The sequence below is a fragment of the Ovis canadensis genome, chromosome 4 (assembly GCF_042477335.2).
Source record: "Ovis canadensis isolate MfBH-ARS-UI-01 breed Bighorn chromosome 4, ARS-UI_OviCan_v2, whole genome shotgun sequence".
NCBI classification, from domain to species: domain Eukaryota; kingdom Metazoa; phylum Chordata; class Mammalia; order Artiodactyla; family Bovidae; genus Ovis; species Ovis canadensis.
In genome coordinates this window covers 119,983,061-120,007,412 of record NC_091248.1, presented here as the reverse complement: position 1 = coordinate 120,007,412, position 24,352 = coordinate 119,983,061, and the positions used below count along the sequence as shown (strand labels likewise).

The 24,352-nt window shown below is 44.7% G+C and overlaps 2 protein-coding genes across 7 annotated transcripts in view; one reads left to right on the top strand and one right to left on the bottom strand.

Moving 5' to 3' along the window:
- The window catches only part of MGAM (maltase-glucoamylase), a 103,547-nt gene extending 89,113 nt beyond the window's left edge, over positions 1-14,434 (bottom strand). The window contains exons 1-5 of one of the 6 annotated variants that reach the window (XM_069588601.1): positions 14,169-14,432; positions 13,293-13,488; positions 9,469-9,559; positions 6,444-6,655; positions 2,029-2,155 (exon numbers count right to left, since the gene is read on the bottom strand). In XM_069588601.1, coding sequence (XP_069444702.1) covers positions 2,029-2,155 — 127 coding nt within the window. In that variant the 5' untranslated portion in view covers positions 6,444-6,655; positions 9,469-9,559; positions 13,293-13,488; positions 14,169-14,432. Of the gene's footprint in view, positions 1-2,028; positions 2,156-6,443; positions 6,656-9,468; positions 9,560-13,292; positions 13,489-14,168 lie in introns of all 6 variants that reach the window. The other 5 variants (XM_069588604.1, XM_069588603.1, XM_069588600.1 and 2 more) reach the window with 5 other exon arrangements.
- Positions 14,435-22,722: 8,288 nt separating this feature from the next.
- Positions 22,723-23,730, top strand: TAS2R38 (taste 2 receptor member 38). The gene has a single exon (XM_069588842.1). It carries the CDS (start codon positions 22,723-22,725, stop codon positions 23,728-23,730), a length of 1,008 nt encoding a protein of 335 aa, XP_069444943.1.
- The last annotated feature ends 622 nt before the right edge of the window (positions 23,731-24,352 follow it).

The following is a 24,352-nucleotide window of genomic DNA, read 5'->3' as shown; positions in this document are numbered from 1 at the left end:
CCCTATATATACCTGTACCTGGAGATGAGCATGACAACCCACTCCAGTATTCTTGCCTGGAAATCCTATGGACAGAGAAGCCTGGCCGGCTACAGTCCATAGGGTTGCAAAGAGTCGGACACAGGTGAAGCAACTTAGCATGTATGCATACCTGTACCATCTCCTTCTACCAGCAAGGCCTTCCCCGAGTGCATACAAGAGCAAGGAGTTGTATTGCACCATTAGATTGGAAGCTTATCAAAGATTTCTTTAGTGCTCTCTACAATAAGCTCATAACAATATTAGGACAAAACAACAAGGCTTTTAATGAGCTTTCTTTTCACTAGGGTTTCTAATTCAAAGTGATGGATTGGGATTTCCCTGGTGATCCAGTGGTTTAAAGACTTCATTTTCCAATGCAGGGGGTACAGGTTTGATCCCTAATTGAGGAGCTAAGATAAGATCCCACCTACATGCCTCAAGGTCAAAAACCAAACATAAAACAGAAACAATATTGTAACAAATTCAATAAAGACTAAAATTGGCCCACATCAAAAGCAAACAAACAAAAAACTTTTAAAAAAAAATCAAACAAAATATCCCAAAAATGGTGGATTAAAAGAACTTCATATTTATGCCAGTTTCCGCATGCAGATTTTATTTAGTTTCATCTTTAGGATCAGAGAATTTTAAGAATTTAACAACCTTTGAGATTATTTAATCTAGCTTCCCACAAAAGTAGAAATGGCATGGCTGAGAATAAGGGAAAGAGGGAATAGTTTTTCCTCTGGCTACATACTGGCCCTCGTTGCGTGCCCCGACTTGGAAGCTGCTCTTAGATGAAGCCCAGATACAAAATCATGGATAACTCAGCACAATCTAGCCCCACTTTGAAAATAATACAGCTCAATAAACTTTTAATAACTCTATTAGCTATTATTTTCTTAAAGAACATACTTGGGCCTAATATACTTCACTTGATTATATACTTATTTGACTATGTTTCATATCAGTTCAGTCACTCAGTTGTGTCCAACTCTTTGCAACCCCATGGACTGCAGCACACCGAGCTTCCCTGTCCATCACCAGCTCCTGGAGCTTGCTCAAACTCCATCGAGTCAGTGATACCATCCCACCATCTTATCCTCTGTTGTCCCCTTCTTCTCCTACCTTCAATCTTTTCCAGCATCAGGGTCTTTTCCAATGAGTCAGTTCTTTGCATCAGGTGGCCAAAGTATTAGAGTTTCATATAAGGGTATTATTAATTATTACTGGGGAAAAATACAAGTATTCAATGAAATTTGGCCAATATATTTCAAGCGCCAGTTGTGGAATCCTGTACTATGCTAAACTGGGGGATAAAAGTGTCAGAGTTAGGCCTACAATGTATACCTGTTTGTGCTGTCACATGATTATGCCAACAAAGGTCCATCTAGTCAAGGCTATGGTTTTTCCAGTAGTCATGTATGGATGTGAGAGCTGGACCATAAAGAACAGTGAATGCTGAAGAATCAATGCTTTTGAACTGTGGTGTTGGAGAAGACTCTTGAGAGTCCCTTGGACTGCAAGGAGATCCAGCCAGTACATCCTACAGGAAATCAGTCCTGAATGTTGATTGGAAGGGCTGATGCTGAAGCTGAAGCTCCAATACTTTGGCCACCTGATGCAAAGAACTGACGCATTGGAAAAGACACTGATGCTGGGAAAGATTGAAGGCAGGAGGAGAAGGGGACAACAGAAGATGAGATGGTTAGATAGTATCACCAACTCGATGGACATGAGTTTGAGCAAGCTCTGGGAGTTGGTGCTGGACAGGGAAGCCTGGTGTGCTGCAGTCCGTGGGGTCGCAGGGAGTCAGACACGACTGAGCGACTGAACTGAACTGAACTGAACTGTTCACTGTCTGTCACAGTTTGAGTCAGATGGTCCCCAACACACATATACAGGCTCACACCAGTGAACATGAAAGCATTACTTCCCTGCCATTTATGAGGTTTCTGCTTTGAAAAGAGCAACATATGGAGGGACAACTCCAGACTTCCTTGTTACCTTGTGATTCCAGGGAATCTCTGGCTGAAAGCACGAAGATGGGAATAGTGATGATAAACACCACAAGCAGAAGAATACTGAGCATAAGCTCCAAAGTAGTGAACTTTTTCAGCTTCTTTCTTGCCATCTACAAAGAAAGAGAAAACAATTTTAGATTTGAGTTTTCTTTCACATATAGTCGGCGAAGTTTTTTTAATGAAAAAGCTCAAATGTATATACAAGAGGAATGAGTAAAATAACAAAGGCCCAGGTACCCATCAACTATTAATAGATTAAAAAAATTATCAATTGGCTAATCTCACTCTAAAGTAAGTGTTAGTCACTCAGTCATGTCTTACTCTTTGCGACCCCTTGGACTGTAGTCCGCCAGGCTCCTCTGTCCATGGGATTCTTCAGGCAAGAATATTGGAGTGGGTTGCCATTTCATTCTTCAGGGAAACCTTCCTGACCCAGCGATCAAACCTGAGTCTCTTGCATTGGCAGGCAGATTCTTTACCACTGAGCCACCGGGGAGGTCCAATACTATTCTAAATACCATTTCCCACGTAAAGGCAACATCTAAGGAGTCCTTAGAGACTGGGGCAGGAAATGTACAAAAGGAGCTTAGCTTATCATGTTAAACCAGCAGGTAGGGAGCTACCAAAGAGTACCAGGAACCAACTTGAAGAGACTCTCACTGGGTTAAGTGGGACAATATGAGCATTAATAATAATAGTGCCATCAGTGGACTAATATGGATGAAATGTATTTAAATCTACGAGTTCATAAAGATTTTGGGCCAGAAAACCTCATTGATTCCCTTTGGAGGATTCTAGGAGAAAAACTCCTTAGTTTGAAAACCAGTAAACAAAAAGTCAAATGTTTATCCTACCTTTCCTCTACAAACTGTTCCTGTATAAACCAAATGATGGATGAGGGGAAATTTCTTTCTATAGGAATATTTCATTTAATAAGTAAACAAAGAATGATAAAATTACAATGTCACTATATCACAATTTCTAATGAAATAGTGGAGTGAAGAAACGCTCCCCAATGGCTGTGAACAGTTAAAGCAAAAAAAGAATCTGCTAGATTTTATGCATGTCCTGCTGGAAGATGCTGTTCCCATCTATGCTCCATTCATGCTACAGAAAACAAATCTGGATCTGTCAAAACTCCAGGTCTAATAATTTACAGGAAATACAAGGATGGAGAGACATGTTGGGCTACATGGAGAGGCAATCATCAAAGTTAAGTATTCCAAACCCACAGGAATTGTGAGATAATAAATGTTTATTGCTTTAAGTTGTTAAATTTGGGGCAATTTGTTATGCAACAATAGATAATTAATATACCTGAGTAAATATGACTTTTGAAAAAATATCATTTTTAAAATATACATTTTTTAAAAATCTGTTTGCCTCTCATCAGAATGTCCTTTTGCATTATATATTTAAATGTGGTTACCTGCTCTATGGGACAAAGATAATAAATTTCTAACTATAGGAGAGACATATTTCCTTAAGCCTTAAAGGAAAACATCCCTCATCAGCATCATCTGGTTGACCTCACTTCCCAAATTATAAGGATCTCAGTGGTGAAACGTTACCATATTCTAAATTGGAAATACGATTCAGAAAAAATTAAAATCAAGAAAAATGACAAACACGTATACTTATGGCTGATCCATGTTGTGGTTCAGCAGAAACCAACTCAATTTTAAAGCAATTATCCTCCAACTAAAAATAAATTTTTAAAAAAATTAAAGAAAAGAAAAAATGACAGGAGGCAAATAGAATAAGGAAGCAATTTAAATAGATTTAACTGCTTTTAAGAGAAAAATTGTTAAAAAAAAAAAAAAAGAAAGAAAGAAAGAAAACCCACTCAGCAGACTGTCGCCAGTCTTTGGATAGTCTATTTCATGTGACAAGCTTAAACTGTGCAATGATAACAATCACTACCAACAACTGAGTAACGTGCTAAGACGATTACATAATTTGTTGCAGGCAGTCTTCCTAGCAACCCTCAGTGAGTTATTGCTACCATCTTCACTTTCAGATGAGGAAATTGAGCTTCAGCATGGTCATATAACCTGCCTGATTTCACACAGATGATAAGGGGCAAAGTCACAGTTTGAATACCAGCCCTTTGGACCTCACAGCCAGAACTTGTAACCACTACTCTGTTATTCCGTGCCATGATGCCCATGGTGCACTCCAGAGAAGCTTTTGGCAAGACTGCGCTTTTATCAGATAGTGTCTGAGTCATTAACCAAGTGCTTAGAACCGGTGTGGCCCGGGGTGAGATGCATAACATGCATTATTTCATTTTGTCCTGACAACTATCCTCTCAGCTGAGACTGTACGACAGATAGGACTTTGATTAGTGCTCTGGAGAAAAAAAAAGCTTGGGTGGGGGGAGGATGAGGAATGGGGGAGAATGGGGGTGGTGGTTGCAATTTTAATTAGGAAAAGTCTCATGGAAAAGCTGAAATTTATTGCTGTACATAAATCATGTGGACTCTGTGGTCATTTTTTCCCTCTTGAGTTAAAACACTTATATGAATAATTGCCAAAGCTCATTCTCCTAGTACTGCTCTAATAATTTAAGCAAAGTAGATAGATAAGTCAGGTGGGGCCCAAACTTGAGATGGCTATCTGAATTCACTCAAAAAACTAGATAATCAATTTTCATTTTTTTTATGTATAGCCAGTAGCTGATTGGCATATGGCAATTTAAGTCTTTTAAAAATTCTTTGATAACACAAGGCAAGAGCTCTTGTGGAAAAGAAAGGGTTCATTTTACAGAGACTGAGAATAACTTGCAAAGAGGACCCCAGCAAGTCATGGCTATTCCTCAAAACTCCTGGGTAAAATTTATTGGCTTGATACATTGTCATCTGGATATTTAGAGAATGGGAAGGAAAAAGGGAGCTAACGGTCTTTTTCTCCCAAGTCTTGTCATATCCAAAGTGCAAAGATCTAAAAGCTTGATCAAACTTAGCTGTGTGACCTTGGAAAAACTGCTGAACCCCTCTGGGTCTCATTTTCCTCATCCAAACCCCAAATCATCTCTGGATCATCTCTGGAAGACAGCTATGACCCAACTGTCACCCCAGCAGCAGGGTGTGCAAAGGCTTATTTTCTCCATCACATTTGGCAGTTTTGGAAATTTTCAGATGGAAAATCTCTTCTTCTAGGGCCATCTAGCCCTTAGTATTCCATGCTCAGGGAACAGTTTACATATAAAGTAATGGTATTAGCCCATCAAAATTCATTTGTAAGGGTTGCCTGATGCTAAAAATCATTGGCATCTGTGGAAGTGTGAGTGAAACAGTGACGTGCTAGGCTCAGTTGGGGGTACAGAGCAGAGGGCCCCCCATCATTTGGTCCTTCCCAGCACAGCAAAACAAAGACCCCTCTCTCTTCCTCCTGCCTGCCTACCGTGCACACATGCTGCTCCACACCATCACAAAGAGCAGTAGGCAGTTTAGAGGTTCGGAATACCCGCTCCGCGCAGGAAAGCCACCATTCAGACCTTCTATTGGAAACCCATGGAAGCCATTTCTAGTGAGACCCACGGGATTGATCGTTGTCTCCTTTCTGTTTCCCCAACTGCAACTCTTCCTTCTCACCTCCATGACTCATCGGAAAAGCAATGCCCACTGTGTTCAGCTAGACTCTCAACAACCAGTGAAGACAGTACTCTCTCTCTCTCTCTTTTTTTTTTTTTTTTAGTATTCCAGTACTCTCTCTTTCTTCACTTTGTCAGAGAGAGTCCAGCAGCGATCCATCACCTTTCCACTCCCCTAGGCATGCATTTCATTTTGACACACAACGGTCAGTCCAGACGTCAAGTCTTTCCCTTCATTTCCTTCTTCCAGACCCCACAGGAAATCTCTCACACTCCTGACATAACAAAGCAGGTACACACCCCAATACTTCACACACACACACACACACACACACACACCCCTTTAAGACTCTTCCCCACAACAATTCTTTATTTGATCAGCAAAGGCACCAAACTCACAGGGATAGAAACAGATTTCTCAAGTTGCTGCCTGTGATGGATGGATTCTCGAAACACCAGCTCCACGTCCATTTAGAAGGAACATCCCAAATTGCCCTCATCTAACTCCCAAATTCTAACTCCTTCCCCTCACTTCCCCCACCTCATCTCAAGAATCAGAATTCACCTCGAATATTACGCAATCATCACCACACACACACACACACACACACAAGTCTCAAGGACAAAAAGAGTTGTATTTTGTTGAATATGTGTTTGTATAACTTTGTGGTTTGTTATTGATGCTTATCTTTGTGTTTAACCAGTTCAGAAGGGCATCTGACTGAAGGAGATGAGCACAAGTCCACACACACTTGTACACGCGCATCTGGAGCCATCAGTGAGCACACGGCTTAGAAACATACCTCATCACCCCGAGGCTGCGTCCTCTCTCTGAAGGATGGGCTGGTAGTCCGTGCAGAGCACAGTCCAGAGAAAGCAGCCACAGCCCTGGTAACCGGTTACTGTGCTGATGTTAATGGAGTTCAAATGCAAATCACCGCCCAGCTTTTTCTCAGGCTGATTTGCTGGTTAATTAGTAATCAAGGTCTTCCTCTGAGGCGAACATCCTTTCCGACTGTGGGGCAAGAAGCGACCACCCTGAACCCAGGAACACAGAATGTCTCTGCAGCAGTGACGCTCCATGAGCCTGGTACCAGAGCAAGACCGACTCAAAGTGTAGATGACAAAGAAGAACAACAACAAAATGACCCGGTAGCCCAGAAGAGCTCCCTCTCTCCGTGACTCCAACCTCATTCGCTGATCAGTCTTTGAAGGAAATGGTTCTGAAAATGTTTACAAAATAGTTCTCTTCTTTTGCTGCCTCTTTTTAAAGCTGTATGTGTGTGCGTGTGTGCGTGTGTGCGTGGGCTAAAGAGGCCCTTTGGCCATCTTATGCTTCCTCTGGACTTCTCTTAGGATTACATTGTTTTAATGCATGAGACAAAATACAGCAGTACAAAATAAGAATACAAAAGAAACCAATTTCATTGAGTTACAGTTACTAATAGATAAATAGAAGTCTTTCAGTCGTGTCCAACTCTGCGACCCCATGGACAGTAGCCAACCAGGCTCCTCTGTCCATGGGATTTTCCAGGCAAGAATATTGGAGTGGGTTGCCATTTCCTTCTCCAGTGGATCTTCCCGAGCCAGTGATCGAACCCAGGTCTCCCGCATTGTAGGCAGACGCTTTACCTTCTGAGCCACTAGAGAAGTCACAGTTACTAAAATACTTCTTAAATTGCATTATAATAATGTATGTTCTTTTTAGTTCAGTCACTCAGTCATGTCCGACTCTTTGCCACCCCATGGACTGCAGCACGCCAGGCCTCCCTGTCCATCACCAACTCCCGGAGCCTACTCAAATTCATGTCCATCAAATCAGTGATACCACCCAACCATCTCATCCTCTGTCGCCCCCTTCTCCTCCTGCCTTCAATCTTTCCCAGCTTCAGGGTCTTTTCCAATGAGTTGGTTCTTCCCATCAGGTAGCCAAAGTATTAGAGTTTCAGCTTCAGCATCAGTCCTTCCAATGAATATTCAGGACTGATTTCCTTTAGAATTGACTGGTTGGGTCTCCTTGCAGTCCAAAGGACTCTCAAGAGTCTTCTCCAACACCATAGTTCAAGAGCATCAATTCTTCAATGCTCAGCTTTATTTATAGTCCAACTCTCACATCCATACATGACTACTGGAAAAACCATAGCTTTGACTAGACAGACCTTTGTTGGTAAAATAATGTCTCTGCTTTTTAATATGCTGTCTAGGTTGGTCATAGCTTTTCTTCCAAGAAGCAAGCATCTTTTCATTTCATGGCTGCAGTCACTATCTGCAGTGATTCTGGAGCCTAAAAAAATAAAGTCTCTCACTGTTTCCATTGTTTCCCCATCTATTTGCCATAAAGTGATGGGATCGGATGCCATGATCTTTGCTTTCTGAATGTTGAGCTTTAAGCCAACTTTTTCACTCTCCTCTTTCACTCTCATCAAGAGGCTCTTTAGTTCTTCTTTGCTTTCTGCCATAAGGGTGCTGTCATCTGCATATCTGAGGTTATTGATATTTCTCCGGGCAATCTTGATTCTAGCTTGTGCTTCATCCAGCCCGACATTTCTCATGATGTACTCTGCGTAGAAGTTAAATAAGCAGGGTGACAATATACAGCCTTGACGTACTCCTTCCCCGCTTGGAACCAGTCTGTTGTTCCATGTCCAGTTCTAACTGTTGCTTCCTGACCTGCATACAGATTTATCAGGAGACAGGTCGGGTGGTCTGGTATTCCCATCTCTTTAAGAATTTTCCACAGTTTGTTATGATCCACACAGTCAAAGTGCTTCTTTAAGGATATATTAACCAACAAACATAGCAGTTACTGCAGTTTCAAAACAGTGTAGACAGTATTTTGAGATTATCTTCAATATATGATATAAAAGTAACCATGACCTCTCTTGAAACCAGAATCTTAGATACTGCTCACACGATGGTGATTCGTGGCCTGACTTTACACTTTGACAGATTAAATGTCAGTATTTCAGCAAAGAAAAAAAGCGTAAATATTTTCCCCTTCCAATTCACCTACTTTCTGAACTAAATGCATGAACCCCAGGTTAAGAACTCTATTGCTAGGCAGACCCTCCCTCAAAGTAGGACAGATAAGATACATTATTTTTTCTACATTTTGAGTCAGTCTTGCTCTGTTACCAGGCTCATAAAAAGGCAGACTGCGGTTGACATATACACACTACCATATGTGAAACTGGTAACTAATAAGGACCTACTGTGTAGCAGAGGGAACTCTACTCAATAGTTTATAATGACTTATAGCTGATTCACTTTGCTGCACAGCAGAAACTCACACAACAGTGTAAATCAACTCTGCTCCAATAAAATGAAGTGAAAGTGTCAGTCACTCAGTCGTGTCCAACTCTTTGCAACCCCATGGACTGTACCCTGCCAGGCTCCTTTGTCCATATAACTTTCCAGGCAAGAATACTGGATTGGGTAGCCAAAGGGGATCTTCTTGACCTAGGGATCAAACTAGGATCTCCTGGATTTCAGGTGGATTCTTTACCATCTGAGCCACCAGGAAAGCCCCAGTGATGCCAGTGATCCATGAACCCGTTATTGCCAGTCCCAAGGAAATAAGTATTAAAACTGAGGATAGGTATTTACAAACATTTATTACCACCTGTCAGAGAAATTTCTGTTTCTATCGGAGAAGGCAATGGCACCCCACTCCAGTACTCTTGCCTGGAAAATCCCATGGACGGAGGAGCCTGGTAGGCTGCAGTCCATGGGGTCGCAAAGAGCTCGGACATGACTGAGCAACTTCACTTTCACTTTTCACTTTCATGCATTGGAGGAGGAGATGGCAACCCACTCCAGTGTTCTTACCTGGAGAATCCCAGGGACGGGGGAGCCTGGTGGGCTGCCATCTATGGGGTATCACAGAGTCAGACACGACTGAAGCGACTTAGCAGCAAACCTAATAATAAAAAATGGAGCATATATATATATATGGAGCATATATATATATGGAGCATATATATATATATATAATGGAGCATATATATATATATATATATATATATGTGCTTTTTAATTTAATTCTCCTGGCCATTTATTTTTATTTCATATTTATGAAAGTCTCGATCTGTGACCTAATGGAAAAATTTTTTAACCATTTTTTTTTTAATTACAGAGCATTTTAAAAACTCAGCTCAACTATGGTTAATGCCTGGTCATTTGCTTTTCTGGATAAGAGAAAATTCAGGAAAAATTCAGGCTAAGGGACCTAAATTTACAAACTGTGTATCACCTATAAAAACTAGACAAAAAAAAAAAAGAAAAACTAGACAAAAGTCAACATCTATTATTATTTCATTGTGAACACAGCCTATTAAAAATGGAATGAATTTATCATTTTGAAAAGTTTACTCTCTTGTCATTTTTCTCATTTCATCAACCAGTGGAAATGATGGGAACCAATAAAACCTGCAGACAGGTACTGGAAATCCCCCATCTACTGTGTTTGTTTGGTACAACAAATAATTCAGAACTAGAAGAGGAAGGAAAGGAAAACTAAGGTGCGTGGAGGCCTGCTGGGTACTGCAGTCTTTCTTTGATGTTATCTCATCAATATTCACAAGGGCCCAAGGGCAGCGAGGGTCTCAACTGCCAGATGGGTGCTCGTCAACTCTGCGTCAGAGTCCACGTGGTCTGTTTAGTATTAACCCTAAAGAACGTTAGAGATCATCACATCATTTTACAAGTGAGGAGACTGATCTGAGTTCAAAGCCCAGGTCTGTTTACTGGCTAGGGAAGTACAGCCAAGTAAATGTCAGTTTCCTTAACCTAAATGAAGATAAAAGTGGCACTAGAGGTAAAGAAGCCGCCTGCCAGTGGAGGAGACGTAAGAGATGAGGGTTCAACCCTGGGGTGGAGAAGATCCCCTGGAGGAGGAATGGCAACCCACTCCAGCATTCTTGCCTGGAAAATTCCATGGTCAGAGGAGCCTGGTGGGCTGCAGTCCATGGGGTCACAAAGAGTCAGACACACTGAGCATGCACGCACCCACACCCCATCAAATTATAAAGATTAAACCCTATAGCACAAGTTAAAAATGTGGTGTTGCACAATAAATGGCATCAAGTACAATTATTATGATTACTATGCATCTGTCACAGCTGCGACCAGAGCCCAGATCCTGGACTCCCAACCACATGTGCCTTCAAATAGGCCAATATCTCCTTCTCTCCTAAAGCAGGATTTTGATTGAAGTTGTTGTTCAGTTGCTGAGTCGTGTCCAACTCTATGTGATCCCATGGACTATAGCACACCAGGCTTCCCTGTCCTTCACTGTCTCCCACAGTTTGTGCAAACTCATGTTCATTGCGTTGGTGATTCTATTCAACCATCTCATACTCTGTTGCCCCCTTCTCCTACCCTTCATCTTTCCCAGCATCGGGGTCTTTTTCCAATGAGTCGGCTTTAGGCATCAGGTGGCCAAAGTATTGGAGCTTCAGCTTCAGCATCAGCCCTTCCAATGAATATTCAGTGTTGATTTCCTTTAGGATTGACTGGTTTGATCTCTTTGCAGTCCAAGGGACCCTCAAGAGTCTTCTCCAGCACCTCAATTCGAAAGCATCAATTCTTCAGTGCTCAGCCTTCTCTATGGTCCAACTCTCACATCTGTACATGACTACTGGAAAAATTATGGTTTGACTGCATGGGCCTTTGTCCACAAAGTGATGTCTCTGCTTTTTAATACACTGTCTAGGTTTGTCATAGCTTTTCTTCCAAGGAGCAAGCATCTTTTAACTTCATGGCTGCAATCACATGTAGTTATTATATGTGTGTTATAACTGAGGGTCTATCAGAATAGCAATGACAGCAACATTTTTGGAACACTTATTAAGACCCATACATTACATTAAATGATTCACAGACAAGATTTCAATTTTTCCTCATAACTACACTATGAGGCAGTGACTGTTATCACCTCAGTTTTATCTTTTTTTTTTTTTTTTTTGCCAAGTCACATGGTATATGGGATCTTAGTTTTCAAACCAGGAATCAAATCCACACCCCCTGCAGGGTAAGTGCAAACTCCTAACCACTGAACAACCTGGGAAGACCCTATTACCCCAGTTTTCAAGTGGAGAAACCTGAGGCACAAAGAGCAACTGCCCACAGGTTGTGTAACAGAAAGTCAAGCCAGCGTGCAGATGCAGGCAGTCTCATCAAGCCTGCACTGGAATACCAATGTGAGTGGTGTCTCCATAACCTCACAGCCAGGAGCAGGTGAGAAGTTTAATGGCTCTGCTACAAAAGACAAGAGAGCACTGAAAAATGCCACTGGGAAAAGAACAACCCCAACCACGAGGGACAGGAAAGAAACCAAAGGCCAAGATAGATGCGAGTGGGAAGGGAAGGAGAGATTGAAGGAGACTGGGGGCTAAGGAATCAACAAGGCACAGAGGTTAGAAGAACGAGACCTGCTTCAGAAACTTTAGCAAAAAGACAGAGGAAGACAGTTGTGACAAAGTCAGGGACAATATTGTAAAAGTACACTAGAGCCACCACATTACAGAGATTCTGTTGGCAAGAAGACTCCACCAGCAACAGGGACCCACCGCAGACAAGACACCGCCCAAGCTGTCATTAACATGAAATAGATTTCTGAGCCTAGGATCTCTGCCTAGGATTCAATGTGCAGGATTATCTGTCACTGTGAGTTTTTACTGAGAATATTGCTTCTTCCCACACCTCCAAACAGAACAAGTCATAGTCACGGGGAACGCTGGGACCTGTGTAAGCCGCATGTCCATTGGAGTGGCCCAAAAGCATGGAACTCTGCTACCATGAGATCCTCCAGGGGCATTCCCTGACGACCAGAGAGCTGGTGGGTCACAGTCGATCTTGAGCAAGAAGACCACGCAACCTTCTCCAAACTTCATAGTCCAAACAAAATAGGCATGGTCTGTTCTTCAGGATGAATTTCAAACTCTTCTTTCTCTCTTTAAGGCCCTCCTTGTCATTTTGACTCCACTAATGCAGCGTTTTTTCACTGCTGCTGCTGCTATGTTGCTTCAGTTGTGTCCGACTCTGTGCGACCCCATAGACGGCAGCCCACCAGGCTCCCCTGTCCCTGGGATTCTCCAGGCAAGAACACTGGAGTGGGTTGCCATTTCCTTCTCCAATGCATGAAAGTGAAAAGTGAAAGTGAAGTCGCTCAGTCGTGTCCGACTCTTTGTGACCCCGTGACTGCAGCCTACCAGGCTCCTCCGTCCATGGGATTTTCCAGGCAAGAGCACTGGAGTGGGCTGCCATCGCCTTCTCCGATTTTTTTTTTCTAGGCACCATTAATCTTGGCTCATGGCTGCTTCTGCATCATTGCCTGAGGGCAGCCCTCCTCCAGGGCTGGATCTACACCCTCTTGGCCTCTGTCTTCTGCAAAAACCCCTCTCCTCTTGCAAAGCTAAGCTTAAAACCCACTTACTTGGTCTGATATTTTCTCTAAATGCTCAATTTAACATTGTTGGTTCCCCATTTCTCAACAGCTAAAGTCACAGTACATTCAACACGGGTGTTCTGTTTTATAGGTGAGCATACCCCAAAATGCTCAGAGAACAGCTAGCCTCCCATCAAGTCCCTGCTGGTTGAGGTCCCTCAGAGTTTCCATCAAAGCCCGACCCAAGCAAGGAGCCTGGACTGACCTCTGAGCAGAGAAGGGACAGATGACCGCCCAATGTGTGTTTTCCATTCTCCAAGCATTGAACATGACAATGGAGTCTCCCTTCTCAGAATAAAAGCCTGGTAAAAACTAAGACACTCATTTGTCTGGGTTTTACCTGCAATGGACTGTGGGTGGGTTAGATGATTCTGAAAGTATCCATAAATAAGCCAGTTAACCTGAAATAGATGGATGTAACATTGAAATCAAGTTAAACCATCTCTTGGACACTGTTTCCATGTTAAGTCTTCAGCTGGTGTCATAGAAAGAGCACGCGGTTTGGAATCAAACAAGCCACGGTTTGAATATTGGATTCTCTTCTATGTGCCACAGATCTTGGGCAATCATTCCAATGTTCTGAAGGTCAATTGCCCTCTCCGTGAATTAGAGGTAATAATAGGCTTGACATATATTACTTTGAGCCTAACCTGAGATAGTAGGTAACCTGTTATCCAGGGTCGCAGTTTCCCCAGTCCCTTCCCAGCTGTCTTTTCTTAAAGTCAAAGAAAACCCAGCAAGTGGAACCACTAGCTTAAATTCTGTTAACAACTCTTCCTTCAGTTCATCCACCCCCAGAAACAGCCTCACTAGTGTGGGCTGGAGGAAGTGGTCTCTTCCCTCCGTGGATGACTGACAGACAAGTGCAGAGCATCAGTGCCTCCCACACTGAACCACAGGCTAAGGGAGAGACACCGGTTGAGCCCATGACTGTGTTCTCCATGGTTCCTTAACACTCTCTCTTCCCCCATCTCCCTCCTACCCCCTTACACAAGCACATGCCATCTCCACATGCCATCTCCTTCATGTCACAAAGCATCTCTCACAGTCTCCATAGCCTACAAAATTGTATAAATCATACCTCTTTTTAGGGCTTCCCTGGTGGCTCAGACGGTAAAAAAAAAAAAAAAAAAAATCCACCTGCAATGCAGGAGATGCGGGTTTGATCTCTCAATTGGGAAGATCCCCTGCAGAAAGGAAGGGCTACCCACTCCAGTATTCTTGCATGCTTCTTTTTATTGCAACCAAGTTGGTTATCTTTCTTTTGCTCCCAAAATATGCTCTTCGCATCAGAGGCTATTTGGCAATGAAGAAGTTGCTCAGAGTGAAAGTAATTTGCCCACCCAGAAATGTTCAAAGGAAGGTGAGAATAAAGCAAACTGGGGATTACAGCATTTCCTCCTCTTGTGAAATACCTATTATTCAGCAGTTTTACAAGGCCTTTCATCCTTTTCTACCTTTCACCCCCATGGACAGGAACATGTGCAAATACCAGCATGAGTCCAAGGAGAGAGTTATTAGGGATATTACTTAGTATTCACATGTTCATAATAAAACTTTATATTTGTATAACATCTTGCAGTTTTCAGAGCACTTTAATCTGTACTATCTCTCTGATCACCACAAAGAGATAAGGTAGGATTATTTTTAAACCCCATGTATAATGAGGAAATAAATTAATGAAAATGACTTGCTAAAGGTCATTCAAAGAGTGGCCCAAGTTGAACCTGTGCTAACTTACTTTTAATCTAGTAATCCAATGTTCACAGAGTCTGAAGGTAGTAAATCCAGAAATTGCTTTTTCAGATTAAATGTTTGTTCATTCACTCAACAAATTCAAAGTTCACTCACCACCACGTGTCCCAAAGAGGAAACCTCAGCTCCCTTCTGTTATCAAATCCTACCATCCTCCCCTCATAGACGGCTATGTCTCTTCAGTTCAAATCTTGTCCTAGAAATTTCTACCATTTCTTCCACGTCCCTCCTCCCCAAAATGTAAGATACACCAACAAGCTCCTGTAAGGGACCCTACCACAGCCCTGACTCACTGGTCCCAGCTGACTGGACCAGCACTGGACAGACGATCCAACTTGTTCCAATGGGGTGCTCTCTCCCAGAAACTAGGATTTGACACCTAGAGTCTGAATCATACTCACATGTTACTGAGAGGCAGAAATTAAAGTTTTATTGAAAATACCTCTTTTCCCAAAAGAGAGTAGAATAGACACATAGAAAGTAGCAGAAGAGATTATTCAACCCCAAAGAAGAAAAAGTAGAGACAAGCTGCCTGTATTTTCCCTATTCTGTGAAGAACAATGCACAACAGAATTTCATGTGATTCTCCTGCTTCTTCACCAAAATACTACTTCTATATTACTATCACCACTGCATCTACTACTAACCCATCACCTCCACCACCACCACCACCACCACCATCATCACCATCACCACCACCACCATCATCACCACCAGCACCACCACCATTGTCATCATCCTACCCCCACCATCACCACCATCATCATAACCATCGCCATCACCACCAGCGCCATCATCACACCCCCACCATCACCACCATCACCACCATCATCACCATCACCACCACCACCATCATCACCACCAGCACCACCACCATTGTCATCATCCTACCCCCACCATCACCACCATCATCATAACCATCGCCATCACCACCAGCACCATCATCACACTCCCACCATCACCACCATCACCACCGTCATCACTACCAGCACCACCAGCACCACCACCATTGCCATCATCACCATCACCACCACCACCAGCACCATCACCCTACCCCCACCACCACCATCACCACCACCACCATCATCATAACCATCGCCATCACCACCAGCACCATCATCACACCCCCACCACCACCATCATCACCCCCACCACCACCATCATCACCACCACCATCACCATCATCATCCTTTCCTGAAGCCACACTCTATGAGTTTCTATGCCAAGCAATCCAACAGCTTCTGCTGGCCCTGCTCTTACAGACTCGTCTCCCTTTGTCCAGTGTAAATACCTTCACCAAAAGCCTCTGACCACTCCAGTTCAATCTACCAGTAGAATATTGTCAGTACTTTGTTGGCTTCGACAACCGCTTGCAATTGTGTGCCCTTCAAATCCTCACAAGATGCCTCTGGATTATTTGGCCTCCCCACAGAAGTGTCTTTTTTAGTTCAAGATACATGTAACCTGGGGTTATGTGGTGACGCATGGAGAGGCACACACCTTGGAAAACTGACTTTAGTCAAAAGTCCTTGGAGAATTTCCCTGCTGGTCCAGTGGCTAAGAATCCACCTGCCAGTGCAGGGGACACGGGCTTAATTCCTGGCTGGGGAAGAGTCCACGTGCCTCAGGGCAACAAAGCCCATGAGCCCAACTACTGAGCCCGCTCTCTAGAGCCCCCAAGCTGCAGCTCCGAGCCCACGAGCTCCAACTACTGAAGCCTGTGAACTCTAGAATCTGTGCCCTGCAATAACAGAAGGCACCACAATGAGACGTCTACAGGCCACAACTCGGGAGTAGCCCCTGCTCGTTGCAACTAGACAAAGCCTGCACCTAGCAACGAGGACCCAGCACAGCCAAAAATGAAATAAATAAAAATTTTTAAAAAGGTCCTTGGAGAAGAATCAGTAATTTGAATCAATATTTGGGAATTATGAAAAATACGGCCGTATAAAGTAATAGCATGCATGAATGTTTTTCGATCCTGAACATTAAGCTTACAGAAATCTTCCTCTGTGATGAGCGCCTGGTAAATCTGCTTCCCCCAGGTCCCCACCCCAGGAGAAATCGTGAAAAGAATGGGGAGGGAATGTCTTCAAGGCATCGACAATGTCTCAGCCACGCTCAGGCTCTGGCTGTCCCTGGTACCCTCTTGCCCGGCTCCTCCTCTCTCCCACAAACTCCCTCTCTGTTCCCCTCTCTGGAAATCACCAGGTCACACCACCACCCCCGTCTCTGCTGGACAGTGAACCCTCGCAGTGTCTGCCTGAGACCACACTGCCGCTCCATGGTCTCTTCCTATTTCCACTAGAGCGAAACAGAACAAGGACGGATGGTCAGCCAAGGTCTCACAGTTCTATCAGCGTTTACTCACAACCTCCTCTTGCATCATTCATACTAGTGGGCAAGACAAAGCTCAAGGAGGGGTCCGAGCACCTTCTAGAGGAGCCCCACCGTGAGGTCCCTGCTGGGGAAAGTGACCTAAGTATGACCCAAATCACAAGGTTCCATGCTGGCCCCTGAGCTGCTTGAACCTGGGCTGGGCACGAACCCAAGAGAGCCAGTCCTCCCACTGACTGGCATCTCCAGACTCCGCCTGCTGTGCGAGCACCGGACCACTCAGGTTCTCGTTCTGAATGGAACACACAGAGAATCGGTAGCAGGATCTGTCAGCAGGAGGAGCAAAGCGGAAAGATCGAGAAACAGAAATAAGAGCTGAGTGAGACCATCCTTAAATTCGTCTCCCCGCCTGCCTCTTTGCCCTCCTCCCTCTGTCAGTTCAAAGTGGACTGAACACGCTTTGAATCAGGGATCCCTAACCCCCAGGCCATGGATCAGTGGCTCCCGCTAGGAACTGGGCTGCCCCGCAGGAGGTGAGCTGCAGGGGGAAGGGCAAAGCTTTGTCTTTATTTACAGCTGCTCCGCATCCTTCTCATTACCGCCTGAGCGCTGCCTCACGTCAGATCAATGACAGCATTAGAGTCTCAAAGAAGCACCGTGAACGTAAGGCACTTGAATCATCCGGAAACCGTCCCTCCACTCCCCACCTCCATCCGCGAAAAAACCGTCTTCCATGAAACCAGTCCCTGCTGCCAAAAATATTAGGAACCGCAGCTTTAAATGCAGGGAGCAGAGGCTCCGTTTCATTTCCTCTCTTGCTTCCTGTTTTCTGCCTTTTCGTAAGTGAACCTAAACACGGAGCTAGCTGGACAAGCTGCCCTTCTCTCAGTCCACTTCCTGGCTTCAGGTGCTCAGAGGGGCAAACAGACTCAGAGCCCTTCTCACAGGCAAGTCATCGGTGAGTCACTGCGTCCAGCTTCCAGTCACAGAAGCCCAAGCACCGTGACTTAAAGACAGAAAGCGATGACCTTTCTCACTTTCTCTGCTCCCTCTGGAGCAGAGTAGTCGCTGGTGGGTTTCAAGAACTTGTAAAACTGCAGGATTGAGATTCTCTTGGCTTTTCCCTCCTGACTGGCGCTCCAACCATAACATCCAAGTTCAGGCCCAGACAGAAGAAAAGGAAACAAGGGCTATCGAAGGGATTTTCCTACCCAATGTCTTCTTCCTGTGTTTCACTGGACACTCTAACCTGAAAGAAAGATGGCAAATGCAGTTTATATTTAGTTAATATTGACACACCTGATAATACGTCGGCAATGAAAAGGAAAGAACTAATAGTGTGCAGGCAGTTAGCAGCAACCACCACTGTTGACTCAACGGACATGAATTTGAGCAAACCCTGGGAGATAGTGAAGGACAGGGGAGCCCAGTGTGCTGCAGTCCATAGGGTCGCAAAGAGTCGGACAGGACTTAGTGACTGAACAATAACCGCTATTGAACAGAATGGCAAGTTAGATGTGTGGACTCTGCCTAGGTCTATTGCATGCTCCAAACCAACTAGTATCAGAGCTCTTTCTTGGGAGCTCTTAGACGCAGGTCTAGCTTTTAATAAAGCAATGCACCTTACACCCAATTTCCCTGTTGCTCCTCTCCTGTGATAGGAGTGATTGTCAGAGCTGGACATAGGAATTCCCAGGACTCTTGGCTAAATCCCATCTAAAGCATCAGCATCCTAACTCCTCACTTAGTAATTTAGTTACCTTGGCCCAGCTACTTAACTAACCTTTCTGAAACTCTACTTTGTCATCAGTAAAATGGAAGTATCACCACACTCTTCACAATTCAGCCTACTACAGAGTGATACATGATGAAGTCTTAAGATTTCAATTCTGTAACATACGAGGTCACAGGGTTGCAAGATTAAATCAATAGCTGGGGTGAGCTTGCACAAAGTGAAAGGAAGTGAAGTGAAAGTCACTCAGTTGTGTCCGACTGTTTGTGACCCCATGGATTATACAGTCCACGGAATTCTCCAGGCCAGAATAGTGGAGTGGGGAGACTTGCCCTTCTCCAGGGGATCTTCCCAACTCAACCCAAGTCTCCCGCATTGCAGGAGGATTCTTTGCCAGTTAAGCCACAAAGGAAGCCCAAGAATACCGGAGTGGGTAGTCTATCCCTTCTCCAGCGGCGATCCAGGAATCGAACTAGGTTCTCCAGCGTTGCAAATGGGTTCTTAACCAACTGAGCTATCACCAGGCCAGGAATTCCAGACCTCACAGTGGTCTGGTGCCACCTAGTGGCAGCTGTTGAGTAATGGTAGGAAGATTCTGGATCCCAAGCTGGCCTGAACTTGGAAAAAGGACAGTGATGTGGTTCAATTATCGACTCATCCTCAGACACCAGGCTTCCTGAGAGCCAGTTACCTGATCTTACCCACTGGTCTCAAACAACACTCCGTAACTGCCTACCCACAGGGTGAGAAACTCGCCAGTCCCCAGGTAGGAATGGGGGCAGGTGCCAGATGAGAAGCCATCCATGGATCACTTTATATTATAATTTACACAAAAGAGAAGGGAACCTGTCTTGGTCAGGAGCCCAGCCCCTCCAGTCTCCGCTCCTGCTGCAAGGCGTCCGCTGGCCTCCTCTCACCCATCAGAGCACAGGCCTCCTTCCTCCCAGGGCACTTTCTGGTGGCCATGTCCTCCATCACCATGGCCCTAGTTGAGAACACCACCACCCCAGCCATCTGTTTCCTGTCAGTGACCTGTCCCACTAACATTACACTGCTTCTTTCAGTTAACCCTGTTGTCTCAAGTCACTTAGCTGTGCTTTCCTCTCTAAATTAAAATGCACTTTCTCCCAGAGGGGTATGCTCATGTAAACCACCATTTCCTCACAGTCCTGTTGCCTTTGGCTCACTTGCCCCAGATCTCATGGTACTTACTTCTCTGTCACGTCTCCCCCATCACCCCTTTGCTTTGCATCTAGATAATCAATTATGTGAGGGAGGAAAAAGTTTGCTGGGACTGAGGAGTCTCAGCTCAGTGATGTTCAAACAGGAAGCTCACAGTGTTCTCAAAAATGTACATACTTTCTTGCAATAACCAAGATAGACAAGCAACCTAAGTGCACATCACACATAAGTGGATAAACAAGATGTGGTATATATATACAAATACTACTCAGCCGTAAAAATGAATGAAATTTTGTCAAATGCAACAATATAGATGGGCCTGGAGGTTATTTCTCTTAGCAAAAATAAGTCAGAGAAAGAGAAACGCTGTTTTCACTTCCATGTGAAATTTGTATTCGATGAGAACATATAAGTTTTACTCTCTAAGATTTTATTTATACAATTCAGCATTATATATGATGTGTTACACATCAGATTCTCAGACTTTATTCATCTTCTAGCTTTAAGTTGGGGGCTTCCCAGGTGGCACTAGTGGTAAAGAAGCTGCCTGCCAATGCAGGAGATGTAAGAGACGTGGATGGGTTGGATCCCTAGGTCTGAAAGACCCCCTGGAGGAGGGCACAGCCACCCACTCCAGTATTCTTGCCTGAAGAATCTCAGGAGGAACGTGGTGGGCTATGGTCCACAGGGTCACGAAGAGTCAGGCACAAATGAAGCGACATAGCATACACTTACAACCTCTCCTTATTTCTCCCACCTCCCATCCACTGGAAATCACTTTTTTACTCCATTTCTATCAGTTTAACTCTTTTTCTCACATACAGTATACCAAGTGATACCATACACTATTTGTCCTTCTCTGCCCGGCTTATTTCACTTAGCACAGTGTCCTCCAGGCCCATCCATGTTGTCCCACATCGCGGGATTTCCCTTTCTCATGCCTGAGTAAGATTCCATTGCATCCATTCATCCATTAATGGACACTTGGGGTGCTGCCATATCTTGGCTCTTGTGAATAATGCCACAATGAACATGGGAGTATGGATATATCTTTGATATCCTCTCTCATTTCCTGTGGATATATACCCAGAAGAGAAATTGCTGGATCCTATAATGGCTCTATAACTAGCACTGATTGACTGGGCTTCATGGGCCAAGTGTTGGTCACTCAGTCATGTCTGACTCTTTGCGACCCCATGGACTGTAGCCCACCAACCTCCTCTGCCCATGGGATTCTCCAGGCAAGAATACTGGAGTGGGTTGCCACTAAGCACAATCTCAATCATGTTCCCTGCATCAATTCAGGTAACCCCTCTGAGATAGGTGTTATTTTGATTGTCATCTCTATTTCATATAAGTGAATGAAGAGGGTTCAGTCATTTGCCAAGTTTGCACAGAGAGGATGAAGCAGAGCCAGGCCTTAACCTGCAAGAGCTTGTTGGTTGCTTCAGACCGAGCAGCCTTCAGATGAGGACATTTGAGAAGGGAAGGAGGTGCTGATTATATACCCAGGACCACTAGGTCACTGTGAAAACTCAGCTGAAATGATGAGGAAGACAGAGGCCCTAAAGGTTTGAACAGAGCAATGGCATGATCTTAAGTAAGTAAGTAAGTGAAGTCGCTCAGTCGTGTCCGACTCTTTGTAGCCTACCAGGCTCCTCTGTCCATGGGATTCTCCAGGCAAGAATACTGGAGTGGGTTGCCATTTCCTTCTCCAGGGGGTCTTCCCCACACAGGGATCAAACCCAGGTCTCCCGCATTGGAGGCAGACGCTTTAACCTCTGAGCCACCAGGGAAGCCAGCATGATTTTAGTTACATGCTAACAGGATCACGACTGCCGCTTTGTAGAAAGTGTGGTGTGAGAGTAGGGGTGGGAAGCAGAGAGAGCAGTTGCAAGACTTCTGCAATGATCCAGGCCAGATACTCCCCATTCCCCCTCCCTTCATAGTAAGATGCTGCCTTGTTCATGTTAACGGTCCTCTTGCCAAGCGTGGTACCTGGCATAATGATGATGGCTGAATGAAGTCTTTGGTGACGGCAGTCATACTAGTCAAACGGCAGAGGAGCCATGCCTGCCCTTGTCCATATTAAAAACATAGTCTGTGATCAGAGTCACCCTCAGGGGTGATGGAAGACATGCAAATGGAAAGAGGCACTGTTTCAAACCTCAGTTCCCAGAGAATATATGCTTTGCCTGCTGTCAGTTTACTGAAAACCCATAAACAAATTCTACTCTCTTCTGCACTCATGGGCGCCCAGATGGACATGCAAAACTGGGTTTGGGAAGTCAAGATCCTATCTTGTTTGCATCCCTGATGTCATGCCGTGGCCCTCAGGGAAGGCTGTTATTACAGAACACCTGGGTTTATTCAAAGCTTCTGCATCACCCAAGAGACAGAACCATCATTCTTCTGCTCTCACGATGAGCATCTGTGAGTATCCAAGGGATATTCTAAAGAAGTACTGTCCCTCTAAGTTTACTGTCTGAACTTTTGATGCACTCACCTTGGGATAACTCTGGACCAAGAGCTGATGCCTTGTAAAGGAAGGTCCTGACTTAGCACACAAACGTACTTTCTCTCCTGGGCGGTACATGAGTCTTAGATTAGCCAAGTCAGAAGAGGCATCATGGTGACTCTGACTCACATCGCATCTGTGCCCTCTGAAGTCAGGAACGCATTTCTGTTCTTTTCAGTCCTGGAGTTTGCAGTAGGGATCCTGGTCAATGCCTTCATTTTCTTGGTGAATTTCCGGGACCTGGTGAGGAGGCAGCCACTGAGCCACTGTGGTCTTGTCCTGTTGAGTCTCAGCCTCACCCGGCTTGTCCTGCACGGGCTACTCTTTCTGAAGGCCATCCAGCTTACTCATTTCCAGAGAATAAGAGACCCGCTGAGCTTCAGCTACCAGACCATCATCGTGCTCTGGATGATCGTCCACCAAGCCGGCCTCTGGCTCACCACGTGCCTTAGTCTCCTTTACTGCTCCAAGATTGTCCGTTTCTCTCACACCTTCCTGCTCCATGCAGCAAGCTGGATCTCCAGAAAGATCCCCCAGATGCTTCTGGGTGCTGTGGTTCTCTCCTGTGTCTGCACTCTTCTCTGCTTATGGGACTTTTTTAGTGGATCTCATTTCTCAGCTGTAACTAGGCTACTCGCGAATAACAGTACTGAACTCAATTTGAACATTGCAAAACTCAGTTTCTTTCATTCCTTCCTCTTCTGCAGCCTGGCGTCCATCCCTTCTTTCTTGCTTTTCCTGGTTTCCTCTGGGATGCTGGTGTTCTCCCTGGGGAGGCACATGAGGGTGATGAGGGCTGAAACCAGAGGCTCCCAGGACCCCAGCCTGGAGGCTCACACCCGGGCGCTCAGGTCTCTCGTCTCTTTCTTCTGCCTGTATGTGCTGTCACTCTCCGCTGCCTTAGTCTCGATGCCGTTGCTGACGCTGTGGCACAGCAAGGTTGGGGTGATGGTCTGCATAGGGATAATGGCAGCCTGTCCCTCGGGACATGCAGTCATCCTGATCTCAGGGAATGCCAAGCTGAGGAGGGCTGTGGACTCCATTCTGCTTTGGGCAAAGAGCAGTTTCAGGGTAAGGATGGACCACAAGGCAGATCCCAGGACACCAGATCTGTGTTGAGAGCAGACATGAAACGGGCCCTGTGTGGCTATGCCTCTGATTGTTCATAAAGCCTTCAGAAACCCACTCCAATTTCTTCTATGAAATATAACTCCAAGTCTGTCTACATCAATGGGCCCTTCCACGGTAGAATAAAACAATGAAAGCTCTACACATGGCGTAGGCAAGTAGAATGGCATTGATTGCCTAGGTTTCTCTTGACAGAAAGTGGTGTTAGTCGCTCAGTCATGACCAACTGTTTGCAATCCCATGGACTGTAGACCGCCAGGCTCCTCTGTCCATGGAGCTCTCCAGGCAAGAATACTAGAGCGGGTAGCCATTCCCTTCTCCAAAGGATCTTCCTGACCCAGGGATAAAACCCAGGTCTTCTGCATTGCAGGCAGATTCTTTACCATCTGAAACACCAGGGAAACTTTTAAAAATGAACAAAATAGAGAAGCAAAGGACTCAATGTAAATGTTCTGCATACTATATGCAGAACCACATACCGTATGGTTGGTATGACCCACACTATGAGAAATCACCTCTTATGAAATGATATCTAAATTCCAAGGGACATTGGTTGGCTTTTCACATGCTGGCTATTTCTTAAAATAGATGCAAGTATAATATTTGAACATTT

Excerpts from the sequence above, each read along its gene's own strand:
- TAS2R38 (XM_069588842.1), top strand. The coding sequence starts at position 22,723 with ATGGTGACTCTGACTCACATCGCATCTGTGCCCTCTGAAGTCAGGAAC.